We start from the raw sequence: 23,246 nt of genomic DNA, 5'->3' as shown, positions 1-23,246 counted from the left end.
CTCAATCCTTCATTGACATATCAAACGGAAACCAATTTAATAATGAATGTCATAGTGAATTTGACCTTTGAACTAGTGACCCCCAATTTCATTAGGGGTCATCTACTATCCAAGGCCAATGCACATGTGATGTACCAAGCCAATCGGTCAATTTATTGACCAGTGATTGAACGGAACAATTTTCACACTTTTTGTGACAGTGACCTTAACCTTTTACCTAGTGACCCAAATTTCCAAGGGAGTCGACTACTGTCCAAGGCCCATTAACAAGGAAGTATCCTGCCAATCTGTCAATTTGTTCATGAGCTATTGATCAGTACAAATTTTCACACTTATTGTGACAGTGACCTTGACCTAGTGATCCCAACACACTTATTGTGACAGTGACCTTGACCTAGTGATCCCAACACACTTATTGTGACAGTGACCTTGACCTAGTGATCCCAACACACTTATTGTGACAGTGACCTTGACCTAGTGATCCCAACACACTTATTGTGACAGTGACCTTGACCTAGTGATCCCAACACACTTATTGTGACAGTGACCTTGACCTAGTGATCCCAACACACTTATTGTGACAGTGACCTTAACCTAGTGATCCCAACACACTTATTGTGACAGTAACCTTGACCTAGTGACCCCAATTTCAATATGGCTCATCTACTGTCCAAGACCAATGCACATGGGAAGTATCAAGCCAATTGGTCAATCTGTTCAGAAGTCATTGATCGGAAACAATTTCACTCTAATTATGACAGTGACCTTGACCTCCTACCTAGTGACCCCTTTATCTACTGGCAAAGGCCAATTCACATGGGAAGTATCAAGCCATTGGTCAATCCGTTCACAAGTAATTGATCGGAAACCATTTTCATTCTTTGTGTGACAGTGGCCATAATCTTTGACCTAGTGAACCCAATTTCAATAGGTGTCCCCTATTAGCAAAGGCCAATGCTAATGGGAAGCATCTAGCCAATGGTCAATCAGTTCACAGGTCATTTATTGGAAACAAACTGATCTCCTGACAGACATACTGCCCGACCAACATCCAGCAAAATAATTTACCCCCTCTTCTTTGAAGGGGAGCATAAAAAGTCTCAAAATCCAATACCTGTAAATGGAAGATTCATCAACACCACATGTATAATTATATAAAGTGATAGAGTGAACAGTATAAAATATCACAAGGAAAGTGAGTATATGGGGTCACGAAACAAGCATCTTCATAGGAAACAGGACATTGCTAACAGACCAGTAAACATTTCAACCATTCCTTACCACAATATCTTTGTTATTCCTAAACATTTCACTCCACAAAGTTGTGACTGCATATTCATCAATAACCATATCAAACACTCACTAATGAATAAATTGTTTACTGTGAAACCATTATTAATCGTCAGGCATTAATTTTCATAAATTTCGTCAGTCGACCGATCGGCGAATTTAAGATCCTAACGAACAATCATGCTCTATGTTTGAACAAAAACAAACACTAAGTTGAACAATATTTTAAAACTTTACCGTAGACATGAGGCATTAAATTCCAACATAATCCATGCACACATTCACTGCTGTTTCGTAATCAAGATTAATCCGGTTTTGACACAAAGGGATGTAGATTACACAAGGTACTTAACTGACACGTTACACTTCTTTAAAACGCGTGTGCAGTACAGCTGTATCGAATGCGTCGACTTCGTTTATGTAGAATGGTAATGAATTAGCGCTAATTGTTTATAACTTTATTACCCATTAGGTGCATTGTGTTTTTCAGGGGTGTTGCATATTAGCCATCACGCAGCGAATGCCGATGAAAGACAATAAACCAAATGAAAAGATGACGATGTGTGATCAACATGCGTATTTATCACAAATTAATAAAGAATATTTTAATTTCTGTTTGTTTGTTTGTGTTTAACCACACTTATTACTATTTTATATGTATCAATTTATTCATTTTTAAATTATTGACATTATTGATTTATATACCGGTAGTTTAATTTTTAAGAACAAACACACACATAGAGTTTATAATTTTAATGTTGATATCAGGATAAAAAGTGACATTTGAGACCAATTACTTTTCTTAAAATTATCAAAAATGTACGCTTGAAACTTTATTGAAAAGTGACAAAATAATTTCATTACACTAGTTATTACCCATATTGTTCACACCTTCCCTAATTGGTGCCGATAAAGGTACGATTGTTATCAGTATGGCAATTATAATAATAGAATAAGACTTATTGGCAATTGGCTTCGTTGTTAAAAACACTCGTTAACGGTTACTAGTATTCGATCCCACTTGTCCGCTAATCATAACAATGAACGTTTGAATGGCATACATTAAGAGGGTCCTTTACTGTCCCTTGATAACAAAAGACTAGTTAAAGGGATCTTTTCACGGTTTGCTAAATTGACAAAATTGAAAAAAGTTGTTTCAGATTCGCAAATTTTCGGTTTAGTTATGATATTTGTGAGGAAACAGTATTACTGAGCATTTTCCATGGTCTAATATAGCCATTATATGCATCTTTTTACGATATAAAATCCTAAAAATTATAAAGCGTTGCAACGCGAAACGATTGAATAATTTGGAGAGTTTTGTTGTTGTCTTTTAATTTTGTGAAACTACGAAGACTGCTTATATAATGTATAAAATACGACTTCTATGTATGCTTGGCAGAATAGCTCAGTTGGCTAATGCGTTTTTACTTCAGGATGCCGGGGGTCGCTGGTTCGAGCCCTGCTGCGGGCTACTTTTCCCTTTTTAAATTTAATTTTTGATTTTTTACTTGAGCTTTTAAAATTTAATGTTTACATTTATCAATATATAGCATTTAATGGCAAACTTCAAAACATGCCAAAATCTGTGAAAAGGCCCCTTTAATTGGCATGTGACAAACAGGCCCCACCTCCTGCAGTGATTCTCAAGTGTGTTCCCGCATTCGTACCACGATTTTTCGCAACTGCGATTGATCGCGAATATGTATTACACACAATTTGGATATTGACTGACACATTTTTTTAAAAATTCAAAATCAGAAATCGGCGAATTTAAGTGCTGACGAAATCGTCATTTTTTTAAAAATGACGAAATTTTGTGCTGTCGAAAATAAATGGTTTCACAGTATTTGTTGTATGCAGCAGTGTTTAAGATTATACAAAAACAAAATCTGTATATTATTTTGATATTTTAAAGGTAAGCTGATTATGCTAAAAGAATAAAGAGCTATACAACATCGGAATGTATATTTTTTCAGACTTCAAATATTCATTTAAGAAGATAGAAACTGGAAAAATATGACAAATATATAAATTAAATATTTGGGTACTCAAATGACATGAGAATACTATATTTAAGAATAAGAAATTTGAAAAATGATAGAAAAAGTGAAGAAAATATGATAATGGCATAATATAGTAACTATAATAGGGCTATATCAAGGGGGTGGATAGGAATCTGGGTCAGGAGACATCCATGGGCTTACGTTCATCCAGTAGGGCCCTAGACTGGCAGCGCTAGGGCGGCGTCCATTGTACTCCTCACCCCACCCCAGGGGCAAGATCCCCAGACTGTGGGTGCTGGGCTTGCGGGGCCGCTCACTCTCGCCAAAGGAGGCGATGGGCAGAATACCCACACTATGGGTGCTGGGACGACGCAGACGGTCTGACGATCTACGGGAATCGGAGGAAAACAGCGAGCTACGGCGCGCATCCCCAAACAAACTTACAGAAAATGAGAATGGTCCAAGACTCTGTGCGCTTGAGCGTCGTTTCTTTTCGGTTCCGTCTTCGTTTGTTAGGCTGATGATTGGAGCATTGGAGGTTTGGGGAGGGGCTAAGCTGTGTCGTCGTGGCAGCTCTGAGGGTTGGGGTGGGGCCAGGCATTCATCCTGGAACATTTAAACAGGTATCATGCCTTTGATACTTTAACTACCAAGAAATTACATCATGGTATTGTAACATAATTGTGCTATGCTTTTTTAAATGCACACAATTCATTTATATTAATATGATATATTTTGTCTATGTCTTTTAGTTCTTTGAAATATTTAGTTCTCTCTATGTAAATTTCAAAATATCCAAGAACCATAAATCAATAAATAATGAGACTATTTGAATATGTAGTGCATTTAAGTTGAGATTATGTGACTATAACAAACATATTTGGATCATCAGAGGATGAATTTAAGCTTTTTGGCTAAAAGATCCACAAAAGCTAAAAGGCCTATGTGACACTATTCCTGGGCCATAATGACTGATGCAAAATGCTGATGATGAAAGCTTACTTCGCTATAAAGTCCACATTTTTGGTGAATATCATATTAAAATTTGACAGAAGAGAACAGAAGACATAAATACCAGGCTGTACCCAAATGGCTTGCATATCAATATACTTGGCTGTACCCAAATGGCTTGCATATCAACCTGACTATATATATATATATGTACCATTTACCACTTAAGTGCATATTTTGATTTATTTGTAGTCCCTTAGAAAGTTAGATTTCATTAAATACATTTCTTACTAATTTTAAGTTCCTTTCCAATCCTTAGATACTGATAAGCAGCAAATAGCATAAAACCTGAACATACTGCGAGTTACTTGCAAGCTGTTCTGGTTTTATGCTGGTTGCAAAAGCCCCTTTCGCTTTGCGCCTTATCAGGGAAAAGGTTAATAAGGTAAAAACTTCTTATTTCAGTGCATCTGAGTGCATCAAGCTCAATACTTACTAATGATCCGCCTGATGCATTTTGAGAAATAGTTTTCGTTTTTAGATTCTTCAACACCCTCGGCTGTGATTCTGGTGTAGCAGGAACTGGAAATAATTTGCAAGCCACAATGAAATATTGTTCTCATACTTTGCAAAGGGACATTCTTTTTTCAAACATCACACCTATGAGTTATTTATCTTCTTTCTAAATACTGTCAAAAAATGAACTACAACTCACTGTTTAAATGTCTTTATGAGTAGCAAAGTATACACAACACTTAAATTTAACAATAGATTTAACCTGGCCCTCATGAATATTGCATTGAAATCTTTTAACAGTAGCCAATGCTCTTCTTTAGACAATAAACACTGTGCATTATTGATACGGATATTTAATGTATATATTCATGTATAGACCTGAGGCACAATTCAAATTAAACAAGTCTTATTTCCCTTTACCACTTAGATACGTATTTTGACATGTTTGTAGTCCGTTAGAAAGTTACTTTTAATTAAAGACCTTTCTTTCTAGATTCAAGTTTTAAAGGCTTCATTTCCAGCTCTTAGATACTGATGAGCAGCAAACAGCATAAAACCTGAACAGACTGCGAGTGACTCACAGGCTGTACTGGTTTTATGCTGTTTGCAAAAGCCATTTCCACTTTGCTTCTTATGGGGGAAAGGGTTAAATAAATTATAAACAGTCACTGTGGTTACTGTCTAGCTAGAGATGCAAGTTAAGTAATTCTTGTTGTTAATCAAATTAATGTGTACTTTGAGTGAACAATTATGTGTAAACATTTTAATTGATAAATGTTGCATCATAAAGTTAACCGTTTAAAGACTGATACTACTAAGTAATCTGAATGTGTTTCTTTGCTTTTACTGGTGACGAATATACAATTAAACAAAAAATATAATGAAGCAATATACACAAATAATTTTAAGAGTTAAACAAATGTGAAAATATTCATGAAGTATGGAACATAAAACTGTCAAAAAGAGTTTTATTGTGAGGCAAAAACTAATAAAAAGGTAAGTTTGAACTCATGACATTCGATGTGTGTGCCATACATTGATGCACTACACCTCTTTAAGTGTTGGGTAAACCCATTTATGCCTAGTGGACTCTACCATCCTTCTAAAATGGATCAATTTATTTCCAAAATTTAAGGGATGTCTGGTATATTTATTTCTATAATAAGAATATTTCTTACAGACATTCCTTTAAGCAAACAGCGCAGACTCAGATAAGACGCCGCATCATGCGGTGTCTCATCTGGGTCTACGCTGTTTGCCAAGGCCTTTTTTCTAGACGCTAGGCATAAATGGGTTAATGTTATGCCGCTGCTTTTACATATTTCATTGATGGAAGCGAATGTTTTTATTGATATCCTGATTTTTCCCTAATTTCCGTATGGACAATGTTGAATGAATTGCCAACATAATGTGGGCCAGGTTATATCCATTGTATACTTAATAAAAAAACACTTCCATACGAGACTGAGTGGAAATATATACAAGTAAGTGCTTTCGTCAGAATTATAATAAAATTCCTATGAACTTAAAAAGCAGACTTTAATTGAAATAAATTGAATTGCAATTATTTTCAAGAACACAAACACTTTCAATATTCCATTGATATGGCTTATCAAACTCTGAAAAAAGAAAACTGGAATTAATCAACACACATGGTGACAAGATCACCTTTTAATCACAATAAACATTTCAAAGGTTCTACACACCTGATGTATGCAACACAACAAATACTGACCAATCGTAGCACTTATCTACAATATCTAATATGTGTTCATTGAGCTGAAAAAACTTACCATTTTGATGGCCCCTGTAAGTGAAAACTTGTGTCCCTAAAAGTGAACCTGTTTCCTTTTAGGTTTAGTAAGTACAAGAGCAATACTTTATTTTATGATGAAATATGTGTAAAATTTATATAGTAAAAGAGTATTTACTTGAAATATATTGCAATCAAGAAAAAAAACAAGTAAGTGCAATATGCATATACATGCACTTTAAAGTCATCTTCATGCTATATTTAATGAACACAGATTCTTGTTAATTATGAAGAAGTTGTGAATGTTTCATAACAATACTTAAAAAAAATCACAACAAGTCCCAGTGGTGTAGTGGATATGGTGTCAGCCTAGCGATCCGGAGGTCACGGGTTTGATACCAGCTGTGGAGTGTGGAAGCATTCCCCCTATGATACCTATTACTGGTTCTAGTCCCAAGGAATGGACTCAATAGCGTTTCACATAAGCTTTAGGCTTTCTATGAATCTAGCTTAAATAAATAGGTTTAAGCTAAATCACAACATTTATAAGCTCACCAGTAGTTATCACTTTTACAAGTTTCAGAAAATTTAATGAATGATCATGTCCATAAACAAAAAAAACGTTTACAAATTGTACAACATATTGTAAATTTTCATAGGATAAAAGCAGGAGTTGCGAATCAAAAGCTGGACCACATAAGAAACTACAGAAGATTGCCAACCACTTTTAAAATAAAAATAAAATGCTTGTAACACTTTTTATAATTTTGGAACTATTAGCATTATTGACAATGGGTTTAAAGTAAGCTTTAACCATGTCTGATTGGTGAAATTATAGCACATAGTCTTTTAATCCTAAAGGTACTGGGTTCAAATCCTTCAAATAAACTTGAATGTTTATTAAAAAAGTTTCTAGCTTTTTTTCAAATTAACTGTTCCAGATTTCAAAGTTTCCTTAAGTAAACAATTACAGGATTTTTTATATTATATCAACTTCTGTGAACAAGTAACTTTAAACTTCAAAATATATCTTTGTCTTGAAGGAAAGCTTTAAGTAATAACATAACAATACGTGTACAAGAAAAGCAGCGCACAGGCTTTTGGCTTATTGCACTGAAATCAACATTTAGTCTTAACAGTCCATTTATTACAACAAACTGTATTAAATAGATATATATCAGCAGCCACTTGTATAAATATGGATAACTTAAGCCAATCCAACACTGAAAAGATCAATAACCCTTTTTGGATAAAGATAACCGGAGTCAAAAACCTTAGCTAAATCTTTTCCAAAATGGAACCCATTCGTGCACCTGTTCAAACTAACCAAAAAGGTATTCTGGAATGGAAGATAACCAAATGTTTCCCGCTGGATAACAGTTATCAAGATTTATACAATTGGCTGCTGCAAACTAATATATACAAATGAAGTTATTGGTAATGTAGAAAACTTTGTTATGGTACCAAAAAGTGTTTCCGGTCGTTACCAGTATTTTTTATATCAATAAAGATAAACGAGACAATTAAAGAATATTGTCAGAAACCATCTGTCATACCAAATCATGGGGGCCCAAGTTTGCCCAAATAAACTTTGCCTCTTGATTTACAGTTTTGAGAGAACAGGTGCAGACAAAAACGGAGGGTAGTCACCACAGCAATTGTTGTAAGGGGGTTGGGAAAATGATAAGCAAGACAGGGTGGATTTTTACCTTTTCTGATCTTTATGGTCGGGGATTCAGGGGCTTTGGTAATTTCCAGAATAGGCAGGGAGGAAAATGAAAATTCTGAGAAATAAAGAACACAACAATAATCAAGACATAAAGAAGTGAAGTCTAAGTAACTAAATTAATTTTTGTAAATCATTCAAACTAGTCTAAGTAACAAAGATATCCTTTTAAACATTCCACTTAATGACTGTGGTAAGTTTGAAAATGATAAGTGTTGTTTAAAGTGTGTATGCACAATTTTTATATGTGTTAAATTGTAATATATTGATAAATATATGTTACAATAACACAAAATAGGCAAGAAAAATTATACATTGAAGAAGAATTTCATAAAATACAGCAAAGACAAATTAGCGTTCTGCTCCAATTGTGACGAAAATATTTCACACATATTTTCCTACAATAACCGAACCATTTGTTTTCTTTGTGTGTCGTATGAGTAGATAACATTGCAGGAAATTAAAATGATCCGTAAAACAAATTTGTGTCTTTGTGTAGTATGAACAAATCTGCACTTAAACTAAATTTAGATTCACATCGTACATGCATGCTGGCAAATTCGACTGTACAAACATTTTCTATTTCAGAATTAAATATATGGCTTATTTCCCATTTTAAAACACATGTTTTTCTTAACTTTTATTTTAATTTATATTGAAATATATGTATTACAAGTTTTTTTTACACATTTCATATAAATTCCTAAATATTTGACAAAATCATGCATACACACTTTAAGTGTTGTTTAGACTAAATAAGTGCAGGGATATGGTATATAAAAATTCTATTTTTTCATGATAATCATTGACTATATATTAAATGCTAACGTATACAAAATAACAGAAACAAAACATAACCACATGATGTTTAAACTGAAATGGCAAATGTCATTTTTTCAAAATATCAAGTAATTGACACAATTATAAATTATTGTATTTTAAAATATTATTTCATGTTACAGGGTATGATATTTAAATATTTTTCATTTTTTAATAGATGTCTGATATTTACATGTTTTATCATTCGCCTTTATATTTAGTTGCTATTATTATTTGATCTCATTCTTTTGAAAAATGTATTATTGTCATCTATATCATATACTTTAAAATCATGTTTTATTACATTGAAAACATTATAATGTATTATTATTAGAAGAATAAAAACAAGAGATGTGTTTGTCAGAAACACAATGCCCCCTACTGTGCTGCTTTGATACATGTTTTTTTACCTTTGACCTTGAAGGATGACCTTGACCTTTCACCACTCAAAATGTGCAGCTCCATACAATACACATGCATGCCAAATATCTAGTTGCTATGTGAAGGGACATAGAAGTTATGAGCATTTTTCGAAACCTAAACGCGAAACCTAAATGCAAAGTGTAACGGAAGGACAGACAGACGGATGGACAGACGGTCCGATCACTATATGTCCTCCTTTGGGGGCATAAAAACAATTCATATTTAAAAACAAACTAATCTATTTTCAATTCTGTTTGGTTTACCTTAATCCATGCTTTCATGATATTTAAAGAAAGTGAAATGTTGCAGAGAGAAAAAGAAAAGAAAAAAAAGACACCAACACCATGCACTACAGTATTTAGAGTGGAGAGTAACCTGTTCTGCTTTTCTGTAGATGCATGGCATCATCTACTGACAGGAAATTGCGGGCAGGGTCCTTGCTCTGGCTCTCTGCGGGCATGTTAATAAGGCCTCTGTGAAAGTGGTAAACACATAATTAGTTTAGTTTAAACCTATTTATTTTAGCTTGATTGCATTGAGAGCCTTAATGGCTCATATAAACGCTCTCGAGTCCATTTCCTGGGCCGAGAACCAGTACTTGATGTCTTTTGGGGAGATCTAAAGAATGCTCCCACGGTGGGGATCAAACCCATAATCTCCCGGTCGCTAGGGGGACACCATATCCATGACACCACGGGGACATCTATAAAACACATAATTGAGTTTTAGATGAGTATGATATATAGCAATAAGGTTAGCAAATCATGATTGAATAAATATTAATTTCGTTTTATCATTGTTGACTGTAATTTGCAAACATGCAACAATTTGGAGTTTAGAAGCAAATAGCAAAGAACAATCACTTCAAGAATATGACATCAAGTATTACAGTTCATGAGTGATGTACTTCTATCCAACAAGATTAACCTGTTAAATTTCAAGTTTACACTTCTTAAAGCATTTTTTTTAAATAATTTGAATTCAAAGTTGCCCACGATTTCCTTGCATTGCTCACCTCAGTTTAAGGTAAAATGATTTGAAAGACTTTAACTACCGGTATTAACAATTTTTGACCCCACTCAACCCAGAAAGAAATCACAAGTGATATTTATAAAACTCATAGCGTATGTATATCCTCACCTCACAAGAACGGTGTGTGTCAGAGGGGGGTGGGGTGGGGGAAGAACAAAACAAGTGTTTTGAAGTCCAGTCAGTGTGCCCCATGTTTAAAATGAATCATTAAAAAAAGCAATCAAAGCAAACATCTTTTAAACACTACAGGACTGGTGTTCTTACCTTTGGGGTATGGGAACAGTGACGGTTTCCTGCTTCATCTTGTCACGCCTCTTCCTGTCAATGTGCTCCAGCATTTCACGTAAGACCTCCATTAAGGCACTGAACTGTTGGATAAAAATTTTACAGGGTGAAAACTGGTGATCAATGCAAAGGGAGATAATAAATATCTAATAAGAACTGGCACTGGAAGGAGTAACAAGACATATTTTGTCTCTCTTAATAGTGATGCTACAAGTCTTGTTAATGTTGTGATATGGAAACAAACGACCATTGCAGCACTATGAGTGGTATAAGGATTTATCCCACTGATATATGACTCTTTATTTAACAATTTATCATAAAATATTTTTTTTAAGTCAGTTTAAAATTTTGCTGAATGGGATCATACAATGACAGCAAATGCCAAGAGGCACAACTCACTCTTGCACCATTTGCATTACATAATTTATAAATACATTCTGACAAAAAGTACAAGTATGATATAAAGTATGTAAGCTGTTATATTATAAAATACTTAAAAAATTAAAAAACAGTTAATCATATAGTACCTTGGGACAGATAAGACATGTAAACATTGTAACAAAGACAACTTTGCTTACTGTTGACAAAACGTTTTGGAACCATTGGTTTATAATTTAATGCACATGAAACTCAATATTTATCATAAGGCTACAGATTCAGCATTATGGAGTTTAAGATAAAATTGAGAGTTCATTAAATTAAAGGTAAAATTGAGAGTTCATGAAACTTAAAGTTAAATTGAGAGTACATGAAATTAAGGTAAAAATGAGAGTTAATGAAATTTAAGGTAAAATTGAGAGTTCATACAATTAAAGGTAAAATTGAGAGTTCTTGAAATTCAAGGTAAAATTGAGAGTTCATGACATTAAAAGTAAATTGAGCCTTACAACAGGTTTTATTTTGAGTCCATGACATCAAAAGTAAAAATGAAAGTTGATGACTTTTAAGTACAAATTGATAGTTCATGACATTGAATATTCAATTGCGATACATGTATCCTTAATAATAAAAAATATATTCTGACAAAAAGTACTAGTATGATATAAAGTATGTAAGCTGTTATGTTATAAGATACTTAAACAATTAAAAAACAGTTAATCATATAGTACCTTGGGACAGATAAGACATGTAAACATTGTAACAAAGACAAGTTTGCTTACTGTTGACAAAAAGTTTTGGAACCATTGGTTTATAATTTAATGCACATGAAACTCAATATTTATCATAAGGCTACAGGTTCAGCATTATGAAGATAAAGATAAAATTGAGAGTTCATTAAATTAAAGGTAACATTGAGAGTTCATGAAACTTAAAGTTAAATTGATTGTTCATGAAATTAAGGTAAAAATGAGAGTTAATGAAATTTAAGGTAAAATTGAGAGTTCATACAATTAAAGGTAAAATTGAGAGTTCATGACATTAAAAGTAAATTGAGCCTTACAACAGGTTTAATTTTGAGTCCATGACATCAAAAGTAGCAAGAGCTGTCAGAGGACTCGATTATTCCAGTGCTTGACAGTATAACGTAAGCTAATCATGGGGTAATTGTTCAAATTAATCATTAAGGTCAAGGTAATAGTTCAGGTATATTTTCCACAATCTATTGAACATTTGTAAAGACATAAAACAAAGTAATAAGATTTTATTTCAAGTTTGATAGCAATAGCTTGGGTGGGAAGTTTGGACTGTCCTTTAAAAATAAAGTAAATTAATATCTGTTGTTGTTTTTTTTAACCATGTTTCCAACAAAGAAATATTCTTTTTGGGTTGGGTGGGTGGGGGGGGGGGGTTCAGAGGGGGGTATAATGTGGGGTGGGGTCATTTATTAGATTATATTTCAAAAATAAAATAAGGAAAAATAATAATTTTTTTGGGAGGGGGGGGGGGGGCAGGGATTCTGGGTTGGGGCGTGGGGTATTGTTTGGGTGGAATCCATTGTGATATTCAGGTTAGTGTTGTTTTGTCAAAGTATTAATAAAATCTTATCATAAATAAAGAAGTTATGGAAATTTAACTAAAATTTACTATTGACCTTGAGAGTCAAGGTCATTCAAAGGTTCAAGGTCAAATTGAACTTGGAAAGTACAGTACCCTCATGATAGTTAGAAAATATTTGAAGTTTGAAAGCAATAGCTTTGATACTTTAGAAGTCAAGTGGATCTAAACACAAAATTTAACAAAATATTCAGTTACTAAGACAAAAAAGGGCCATAATTCTTACAAAATGCTTGATACAGTTGTCTGCTCTTGTTCATAGGTTGGTGTCATGTTGGTAAAGAATTATGCAAAATATGAAAGCAATATGTCAAGGGACATAGGAAATATTTGGGGTGGTACGCAAACTTTAACATAGAGTTATCAATAATATGCATATTCTAAGTGGAAAAAAGGCCATAATTCTTACAAAATGCTTGATACAGTTGTCTGCTCTTGTTTATAGGTTGGGGTCATGTTGGTAAAGAAGTATGCAAAATATGAAAGCAATATGTCGAGGGACATTGGAAATATTTGGGGTAGTACACAAACTTTAACATTTGCACGCTCACGCTCACGATCACGCTAACGCCGGGGTGAGTAGGATACATGTAGCTCAACTATATATATTTCATATATAATAGTCGAGCTAAAAATGAAAGTTGATGACTTTTAAGTACAAATTGATAGTTCATGACATTGAATGTTTGATTGCGATACATGTACCGGTATCCTTATACTTAAGGTAAAACTGAGTTTATTATATAAGAGGTAATATTGAGAGTTATTGACATTCAATGTTGAATTGATAGATCATGACATTAAAACATGATATTGAATGTTGAACATTCAGGGTAAAGTTGATGGAATCCATTGTCAACAAGCAAATTCGTTGAATTTATATCCCCCGCCAATATGCTTTTACACAAAAGTGTTACATTTGACACTCAGGTAAAAAAGCATTTTTTTTAAGATACAAAGGGCCATTACTCTGTTCTTAACAGATGGTGTACAATGCCATTTGGCGTGCATCATCCTCTTATCCATATACATGTATATACTCATACCCATACCAAGTTTCAATGAAATCCGCCCAAGCACTTCCAAGATATGGCTCCGGACACAAAAGTGCCGGATGGACAGAAAGACGGACGGACAACGCCAAAACAATATCCCTCCGCCTATGGCGGGGGATAATAAGATAGAATGACACGTTTGTATGCCAATTTTATGGAATTCAATATCAGCAGATAACATTCATATTAGTGTGAGAGTCATCAAATAAGAAATGATGAAATTCAAAACAAAAGTGATAACATGTGAGGTTATGATTGAATTAAAGGACCCAATAGAATTCAATGTCAATAAAAGTAATACATGCTCAATATGATGATATTCAAGGTCAAAATGATAACTTGCAAGGTCAGCTTAAGGGTTTCAATGATTTAAGGCAGCATCATGAATTGAAGGTGAACTTGATGAAATTCAAGGTCAGAGAGTTGCACTTCAAAGTCAGCAGGGTCAAATTCATGAACTGAAAGTGGGAGTAAATAAACTTTGGAATGAGAATGACAAAACTAAAAGTCAACATTATACAATTCAAGGCAATAATGATCGGATTCAAGGTCAACATGGCAATATTTAAATCCAGATTAATAGATTGTATTCACAGCTCTGTGAATTTAAACCTTTTAGCGCTGGAACCGAATTTTAAAGGCCTTTGCGAACAGTTTGCTATTCCGATAGTGGTCTTTGAAAAAAGGTGAAGAAAATGGTGATTTTAGAAATTCAGCAGACACCAATTTAGCAGACGACAAATATCCCAGCATGCAAAGGGTTAAGGGCAGCATGATAGAGATAAATGAAGCCCCTTGGAACTCGTCTGTAACCTGCTCCATGGACAATCCTGGGTTCACTGTCTGAGGGATCAGTGGGGGCATGACCCTCGTAGCGATCAGGTTGTGAGTCAGTCCAAACTTCTTGTCACTGAGCAAGTGCTTGTAGATGCCTGCAAACAAAGAGGGTCCAATAAGTATCAGAACATTGTAAGAGAGAGGAATGTAAAATTTCATTAGCCCACTCTCCATGGCAAGAAAACAATTTCCTTTGGCAAGCGCCGTTAATGGTATGCAATGCGAAATATGCTATGACATTTTTATTTATGCAAGTCATACAGAATGATACAAAATGTCAGCTTGACAGAACATTCATCTTTATTCCTAAAATAACATTTAACAAAGCTTTACAATTTATGGCCAATGACAAATTTCAAAATGGCTAGTAAGGATTGGAATCACTAGTTTAGTTGGGTCAGAGTTTAATTTTGCTATATTTTACAGCCCGAGGGCGTTTACTCACCAACCACAGCCATGACAATCTTAGGGTCCTGACCGAGCGTGATGTCCATGAGGAATGGCAAAACATCGTCAAGAATCATCATTTTGTCAAGACTGTCCAGTACTGTATCAATACATGTCAGCGCATTGATTCTCATCTATAAAATTCAAAATCATACGCAATATTCAAGTATTTCTTCTAGTTTGTACAAGAAACAGTGGGATTGTTGCAATTGATGTAATCTTAATATGTATGTCTGCAGGACATTTGCTTGCTCAAAAGGGCAATAACTCAGCTAACAATAGAAACAAGAAACCGTCGGAGACGGGTGATGCTCCCCAAAGTTTTTTTTTGTCACAATATTGCACTATATATTCAGATTAAAGGAAACGTCTAGTAGTTGGGGGGACAAGAATTGCACTATATGTACAGTTAATGGAAAATTTCAAAGGGCCATAACTCTGTGAAAAATCATCCGACCAGAACCGGCTGATAATATGCACATCTCCTCTTGGTAGTGAAGCTTCCCATAAAGTTTAATTGAATTCCGGTCATTAATTGCTGAGTAATAGCCCGGACAAAAATTGTGCACAGACGGACGGACACACGCACGAACAGACGAAGCGGTGACTATATGCTCCCCCCAAAATATTTTGGGGGAGCATAAAAATACTGCACCAAAACATCCTGTTGCACAAGGATTCTGAATATTATGTTATTTGTTGATGCCAGACAGTCAAGATATTTCATTGTGATCCTGACATAAAATGAAAACTTTGATAGTAATGAATGAAGGCACTTTTATCAGATTTACATTAGTATGTCAGCTGTCACACAATGAGCAAGTGCAATACAATAGATTACATGTCACCAAAGTCATTTTATATTCCAGTTATTATGTATCTCATTAAGAAAAACAAATAGCAATCACATATGTCGAAAAGATCGACACAAATGCATTGTATGAATAATGTATTCTGCATAACAAAAAACAAAACCAAAGTCCCTCAGAGCATTATGGAATTTATGATACACAACACATACAATTAGCCCATATTCCTTGCAATTGAATACGGAAACAAACACACTGAAATACAAAATTCCTATCCTGCAGCTGTTTTTATAGTGAAAATGTATTTAGGTATTTTAGCAGTGTGCCAAAATAGATATTATGCCAGCTTATAGCCAGACCAGCCTGCGCTGTGAATGCCCAGGCTGTTCAAGAGCTACCATGTCTGCTCATGAGACCTACACAGTGAATGCGCAGGCTTGTCTGGAGCTTTGCTGGCTGCATATGGCATTAACCTATTTTCATGTGTCATAACATTAAATAGAGTAACACTCAAACACTGATTTATAATCAATAGATTAGACGATTTAGACGAGTATCTAAATTCAGGACTACAACAAAAAGATTTAGTTGTATAACCTTGATGTTGTCTGACTTGTTGTACAGTGACTTTGCACGTGGTAGCACCATGTTCTTCATTATATTGTCGTCCAGATATTCCTTCAAAAGCCGCATGCAACCTAACGCTGCTTCCTGAAAGTAAAACACATGATATTCAGCCTTTCCCACTCAAAACCAAATGCAAATGGCTATATGCAAAAAGCAGAAGAACCAGAACAGCCTGCGAGTAACTCGCAGTCTGTTCAGGTTTTATGCTATTTGCTGCTCTTGAGTATGTTAGGGTGGGTAATGAAGCCTTTTAAACTTGAATCTAGTTAGACATTGTTCATTTTATTTTATTTGTAAGGGACAAAAACGTGTCAAGATGAGTACATAAGTGGTCAAGGTTTAAAAGAGACTTGATTGGTGCTGCATATGACCACATTGCTTAAAATCAGATGCATGTACTATTAGAAAGGTGATGCCACAGGACAACTGGTGTCTTTATTTTAAGAATTTGTAGCATTGCATTTAGTTATATTTATTTGTGAAATAAAAAAGAGATTTTTGAGGTAGAATTTAAAAAAAAGTTTTTATGGGAAACAGCTGTTTCATGTTCTTTGTTAGTAAAAAGATGCACTCAACTGTTCCAACACTTTAAAACATTAAGATGATGGCCATCTGAAATCATAAAGCTTTGACACATAACATTAAAAAACTTTCTTTTTCCCACATGAATGACCAGATAACTTTAAGAAGTGTTCAATTTCATATGGTACACACCTGAGCCTGAATTGAGTTTGAGTCCAGAGTGTTGAATACAAGTGGAATGATTTCAGTCTTGATATCCTCCAGAGATGACTTGGCGAGTATCACCTCCAGCTTGTCTAAGATGTACACAGTGGCCTGCAATATAACATGACAAGTGTGGTGAGTATCACCTCCAGCTTGCCTAAGATGTACACAGTGGCCTGCAATATAACATGACATTAGTGTGGAGAGTATCACCTCCAGCTTGTCTAAGATGTACACAGTGGCCTGCAATATAACATGACAAGTGTGGAGAGTATCACCTCCAGCTTGTCTAAGATGTACACAGTGGCCTGCAATATAACATGACAAGTGTGGAGAGTATCACCTCCAGCTTGCCTAAGATGTACACAGTGGCCTGCAATATAACATGACAAGTGTGGAGAGTATCACCTCCAGCTTGTCTAAGATGTACACAGTGGCCTGCAATATAACATGACAAGTGTGGTGAGTATCACCTCCAGCTTGCCTAAGATGTACACAGTGGCCTGCAATATAACATGACAAGTGTGGTGAGTATCACCTCCAGCTTGCCTAAGATGTACACAGTGGCCTGCAATATAACATGACAAGTGTGGTGAGTATCACCTCCAGCTTGTCTAAGATGTACACCGTGGCCTGCAATATAACATGACAAGTGTGGTGAGTATCACCTCCAGCTTGCCTAAGATGTACACAGTGGCCTGCAATATAACATGACAAGTGTGGTGAGTATCACCTCCAGCTTGTCTAAGATGTACACAGTGGCCTGCAATATAACATGACAAGTGTGGTGAGTATCACCTCCAGCTTGCCTAAGATGTACACAGTGGCCTGCAATATAACATGACAAGTGTGGTGAGTATCACCTCCAGCTTGTCTAAGATGTACACAGTGGCCTGCAATATAACATGACAAGTGTGGTGAGTATCACCTCCAGCTTGTCTAAGATGTACACAGTGGCCTGCAATATAACATGACATTAGTGTGGAGAGTATCACCTCCAGCTTGTCTAAGATGTACACAGTGGCCTGCAATATAAAATGACAAGTGTGGAGAGTATCACCTCCAGCTTGCCTAAGATGTACACAGTGGCCTGCAATATAACATGACAAGTGTGGTGAGTATCACCTCCAGCTTGCCTAAGATGTACACAGTGGCCTGCAATATAACATGACAAGTGTGGAGAGTATCACCTCCAGCTTGCCTAAGATGTACACAGTGGCCTGCAATATAACATGACATTAGTGTGGAGAGTATCACCTCCAGCTTGTCTAAGATGTACACAGTGGCCTGCAATATAACATGACAAGTGTGGTGAGTATCACCTCCAGCTTGCCTAAGATGTACACAGTGGCCTGCAATATAACATGACAAGTGTGGTGAGTATCACCTCCAGCTTGCCTAAGATGTACACAGTGGCCTGCAATATAACATGACAAGTGTGGTGAGTATCACCTCCAGCTTGCCTAAGATGTACACAGTGGCCTGCAATATAACATGACAAGTGTGGAGAGTATCACCTCCAGCTTGCCTAAGATGTACACAGTGGCCTGCAATATAACATGACAAGTGTGGTGAGTATCACCTCCAGCTTGTCGAAGATGTACACAGTGGCCTGCAATATAACATGACACGTGTGGTGAGTATCACCTCCAGCTTGTCGAAGATGTACACAGTGGCCTGCAATATAACATGACAAGTGTATTCTGGGATTAAAACATGACAACTGCATTCTGAAATTAGAGCATGACAAGTGTATTCTGGGATTGGAACATGACAAGTGTATTCTGGGATTGGAAAATGACAAGTGTATTCTGGGATTTGAACATTACAAGTGTATTCTAGGATTTGAACAAATACATTCTGGGAATTTGAACATAACAAATATATTCTGGGAATCGAACATTAAAAAGATTACTGAGAATGGAACACAACACAGGCTTTCTTCTAATAAAACATGTAAAAGGCATACTGAGTGGGTAGAGCACTTGACTACAAAATCAAAGGATTGCCATTTCAATCCCTTGCCAGGACACTTAACCCTACTTCTACCTGTGATTCAAGAAAGGCAGTTGTAAGTTACTGGCATAGGTAGTTGCACTCAGGAATGTACTACTCCAAGCAAACCATGGACAAGTGTGAGTTGGGAAATTGATCCTGTGATTTGATTGAAATTCTTTTGAAAACAGCATGTAATCAAACACAACGAACAATCAAACTGCCAAAGGAACATGATAAAGGCATTCTGGCAATAGAACATTACACAGGCATAATGGACAATGGGAAAATAAAATATGAATCATAGAAATTGAACATAAAAAAGTATTCTAGGGATGAAAGCTGAATAGGGAATTCTGGGAATGGAACATGACAACGACATTTTGTGAATGGGACATGACAAAGACTTTCTGTGTGTGGGCCATGACAAAGACATTCTGGAAATGAAGAATGAAACAGGCATACAATGAATGGAACACAACAAAGTTATATTCTTGTAAAGACATTATTCTGCATTATTCAATGACTGGGTCTGGTAACGACGTAGCAATACTACCAACTGATAACCATCTAAAAAGTGGTGATCCAATAATAGCAGTCACTTGTCGATAACAGTCACTTTGACCAATTCCCTTGACTGACCGCTGTTCTCAGTTTTGACTGTAAAGGCATGCAGAGAATTGAATATGACAAGGTCATTCTGTGAATGGAATATAAAGACATTCTGGGAATGGAACATCACAAAGGGATTTTGCGAAGGAACATTGTAAAGGCATACTAGTAATTGAAAATCACACCGGCATACTATGACTGAAAAATAACTATGGAAATCCGTGAAACGGAACATAATTAAGGCAGTCAAGGAATGCAACATTGTTTCTGTTTCCAGAATACAGACTTAATGTACTGTTTTCACAAGTAGTTAATTACAAATACAACTTAATAAGGTAAGCACATGTATATATACTCTTTCAATTTTGGATCATCTTTAATTTATATCAAATTACTTTTGGTATGAACTTTTCAAAATGTATTCCAAATGTGTGACCTTTTTAAAAAAAAACAACAAACTGGTTTCCTATAAGAATCCTTTACTAAGACAGATTTTCTGTAACTGCAATCTTAAGACTTCCCAATGAACTGATATGTAATTACACACATATTTCTCAATGATTCTCATGCCTTTCTACTATTTTCATTCTTATCTTATAATAGGATTAGAGGGAAATAATTTGCTCAGGCAAGGCTGAAGATTGTGATCCAAATTGTGCATAGGAAACTCTCCATTTGACCAATAACAGGACTAAATTCATGCTCATTCCGCTTTATCTTTATCAAGCCTTTATACGACCCATATTATAACAAAAGAAAATAGAAATTCTGTGATAAAAAACATTAACACTGTAAAAATGTATGGACATGTTTGCTTTGGGATATTTTTTCATAAACTCTGAAAAATACTCTATTGGGATTTTATTTTTTTATGTATTGTAACAAAGTCAAAACTGTAATAAGAGTTAACACTAGCATAATGTGGCCATAACAGGTGCTTCAATTTATCCTATTTTTCAAATAATAGTCAAAAGCCTTGAGTATCCCATGATTGAGGGTTAAACTGTTTTACACAGAAGGACATGGACATTTTTTCTGATCTTCACAAGAGCTTGTAGTAATTTTTATGATTTTTGATAAATGACAATAAATAAGTTAACGAACAATAGGGAGAACTTTTAAGTACTCATGATTTAATACCGTAATACTTAAGAAAATATGTCAAACAAACAAAACTTTATCCCACATTTCCTTTTTTGCTCAAAACATCTTGTGTGAATGAGCTTATTCTTTTCAATAATTTTGGCAGATCTAGGACCAACTTATGAGCATTTATGTGAATTTATTTGCAAATCCAAAAACATATTTCTTTTTTAGCCATGATTTAATATTGTGCAGTGAAGCTGGACCATATGAGCCTACGTGGTTGAGAAGCCTCAAAGAAACATTTCATGTTCAAGAAGATTAGCCTCAGACTTAAAAAAATATGTCACATATACTACTCTTAAATTTAAATTGTTCAGAATGGTGCACATACTGCTTGCCTGCCCAATCCCTTGCCCAGTGTTTGCTAATCTATAACCTGGGTTTTTCTATGTATATACACAACTTCAGATCATAAGGAACAAATATGCAAGTTAATGTTGTAAATTGAAAAGTTAAGGATACAGTTTTTTAGTTTACAGCCAAGCGGAAAGATACCGGTAATCTATAATAATTCCAGTATACCCCCATTTAGTTTATAGGGGGGTGGGGGTAATACAAATCAGAAAAGCACTGTTTACCTGCATTGGTCTGGGTGCATTCAATATGATCCGGAATTTTGGAAGTATCACAGTCTTGTAATCTTGCAGTGTCACATAGTCAATGAGGGCCAACATTGCAGGCAGGGCTAGAAACATGGTCTCCACACAGAGGCACCAGTCAACAAGGTTTGGTAGGACTTGACCATACAGAACTTTCTGTGGACAGATATGTAAATATTGTTAATCCTTTGCATGCTGGGAAATTTGTCGTCTGCTAAAATGTCGTCTGCTGAAATTCTAAAATTAGCATTTTCTTTGATTTATTTTTCCAATGAATACTATCAGAATAGCAAACAGTTTGGATCCTGATAAGACGCCACGTTCTGTGGCGTCTCATCTGGATCCAAACTGTTTGCAAAGGCCTTCAAAATTCGGTTCCAGCACTGAAAGAGTTAATTACTATTACATAGATTATTGTTTACACTTATTTGTTGATGAAATAGAAAAAATTGTTTCATATTTGATCGCATTTTTTTTCAAAAACATAGCATTATGTTTTCTTTTAAATGTTTGAATTAATGATTGACATTTGTTATAAATGGATTCCTCAATAACTTTTGTGGAATCATGAAGTGTTTTCAATATCATTATCCCTCGCCATAGGCGGAGGGATATTGTTTTGGCGTAGTCCATCCGTCCTTCCGTCTTTCCGCCCGGCACTTTTGTGTCCATAGCCATATCTTGGAAGTGTTTCGGTGGATTTCAATGAAACTTGGTATGAGTATATACATGGATAAGCAGATGATGCATGCCAAATGGCATTGTACACCGTCTGTTAATAACGGAGTAATGGCCCTTTGTATCTTTATTTTTTTATTTTTTTTTAGCTGAGTGTCAAATATAACACTTTTGCGTCAAGAAGAATATTGGCGGGGGATATCAATTCAACGAAAATGCTTGTTTTAACAAATTCCTAGGAGTCCAGAAATTTAAGTAATTGAATTGTAGATGTGTGATGTATTAACACTCTTAAAATGATTTCTCTTAAAAGATATTACAGTAGTGTGACCTATTTTACAACAAGTGACACTAAACAGTTTATAAGAACTGAAATATTTTGTCCAAAACTGTCACAAACAAATAAACAGGATCACAGATCTATCAGCTAAGGCACTTAATATGACAAAACCTTTACCAAGAAATTGCTAAAAACAAAATGATTTGTCCGAGGACAGCGCACTAGATATTTCTTTATTTTGTCGGTCAGTTTATGGCTCTTTTTTCTTAACCAAACTGTTTGTTTAATATGTCAGTTACTTGAGCCATGTATTAATTTTGTATTTTTTTTATCTAAAAAATATTTGACAAGACCATCTTGGTTTTAATCATATGCTTTCATCAAAACTGCTTAGATTCTTTCAAGAGATCTTATGCCAAATCCATTTTTTAAATATTTTTTTGTTGTGAACTGAATCTTGATCACACTCTTCCCATTTGCAATCCTTAGACATAAGGAATCTATGTAACTGGTTTCATGAACAATTGATAAATTTCTTGTCAAATTATGGAGTACAGAATTCTTCAATATCTTCTTTCAGTGACCTTGACTAGTGACCTTGACAGTGACCTACACACCTAATAAGCTGTCCCATGCTAG

General features: G+C 35.1%; 1 protein-coding gene across 1 annotated transcript in view; it reads right to left on the bottom strand.

Annotated features, from left to right (window-relative positions):
• Positions 1-3,449: 3,449 nt before the first annotated feature.
• Positions 3,450-23,246, bottom strand: part of LOC127840403 (SCY1-like protein 2) — a 34,899-nt gene continuing 15,102 nt past the window's right edge. The window contains exons 6-14 of the mRNA XM_052368816.1: positions 21,629-21,805; positions 17,286-17,408; positions 16,542-16,655; positions 15,134-15,269; positions 14,665-14,783; positions 10,781-10,884; positions 9,860-9,957; positions 4,744-4,829; positions 3,450-3,902 (exon numbers count right to left, since the gene is read on the bottom strand). Of these exons, the coding sequence (XP_052224776.1) occupies positions 3,450-3,902; positions 4,744-4,829; positions 9,860-9,957; positions 10,781-10,884; positions 14,665-14,783; positions 15,134-15,269; positions 16,542-16,655; positions 17,286-17,408; positions 21,629-21,805 (1,410 nt within the window). The remainder of the gene's footprint in view (positions 3,903-4,743; positions 4,830-9,859; positions 9,958-10,780; positions 10,885-14,664; positions 14,784-15,133; positions 15,270-16,541; positions 16,656-17,285; positions 17,409-21,628; positions 21,806-23,246) is intronic.

This window comes from Dreissena polymorpha, chromosome 8 (assembly GCF_020536995.1).
Source record: "Dreissena polymorpha isolate Duluth1 chromosome 8, UMN_Dpol_1.0, whole genome shotgun sequence".
Taxonomy (NCBI): Eukaryota; Metazoa; Mollusca; class Bivalvia; order Myida; family Dreissenidae; genus Dreissena; species Dreissena polymorpha.
Note: the sequence above shows the minus strand (reverse complement) of the source record. Positions and strands in the feature narration are given on the sequence as shown.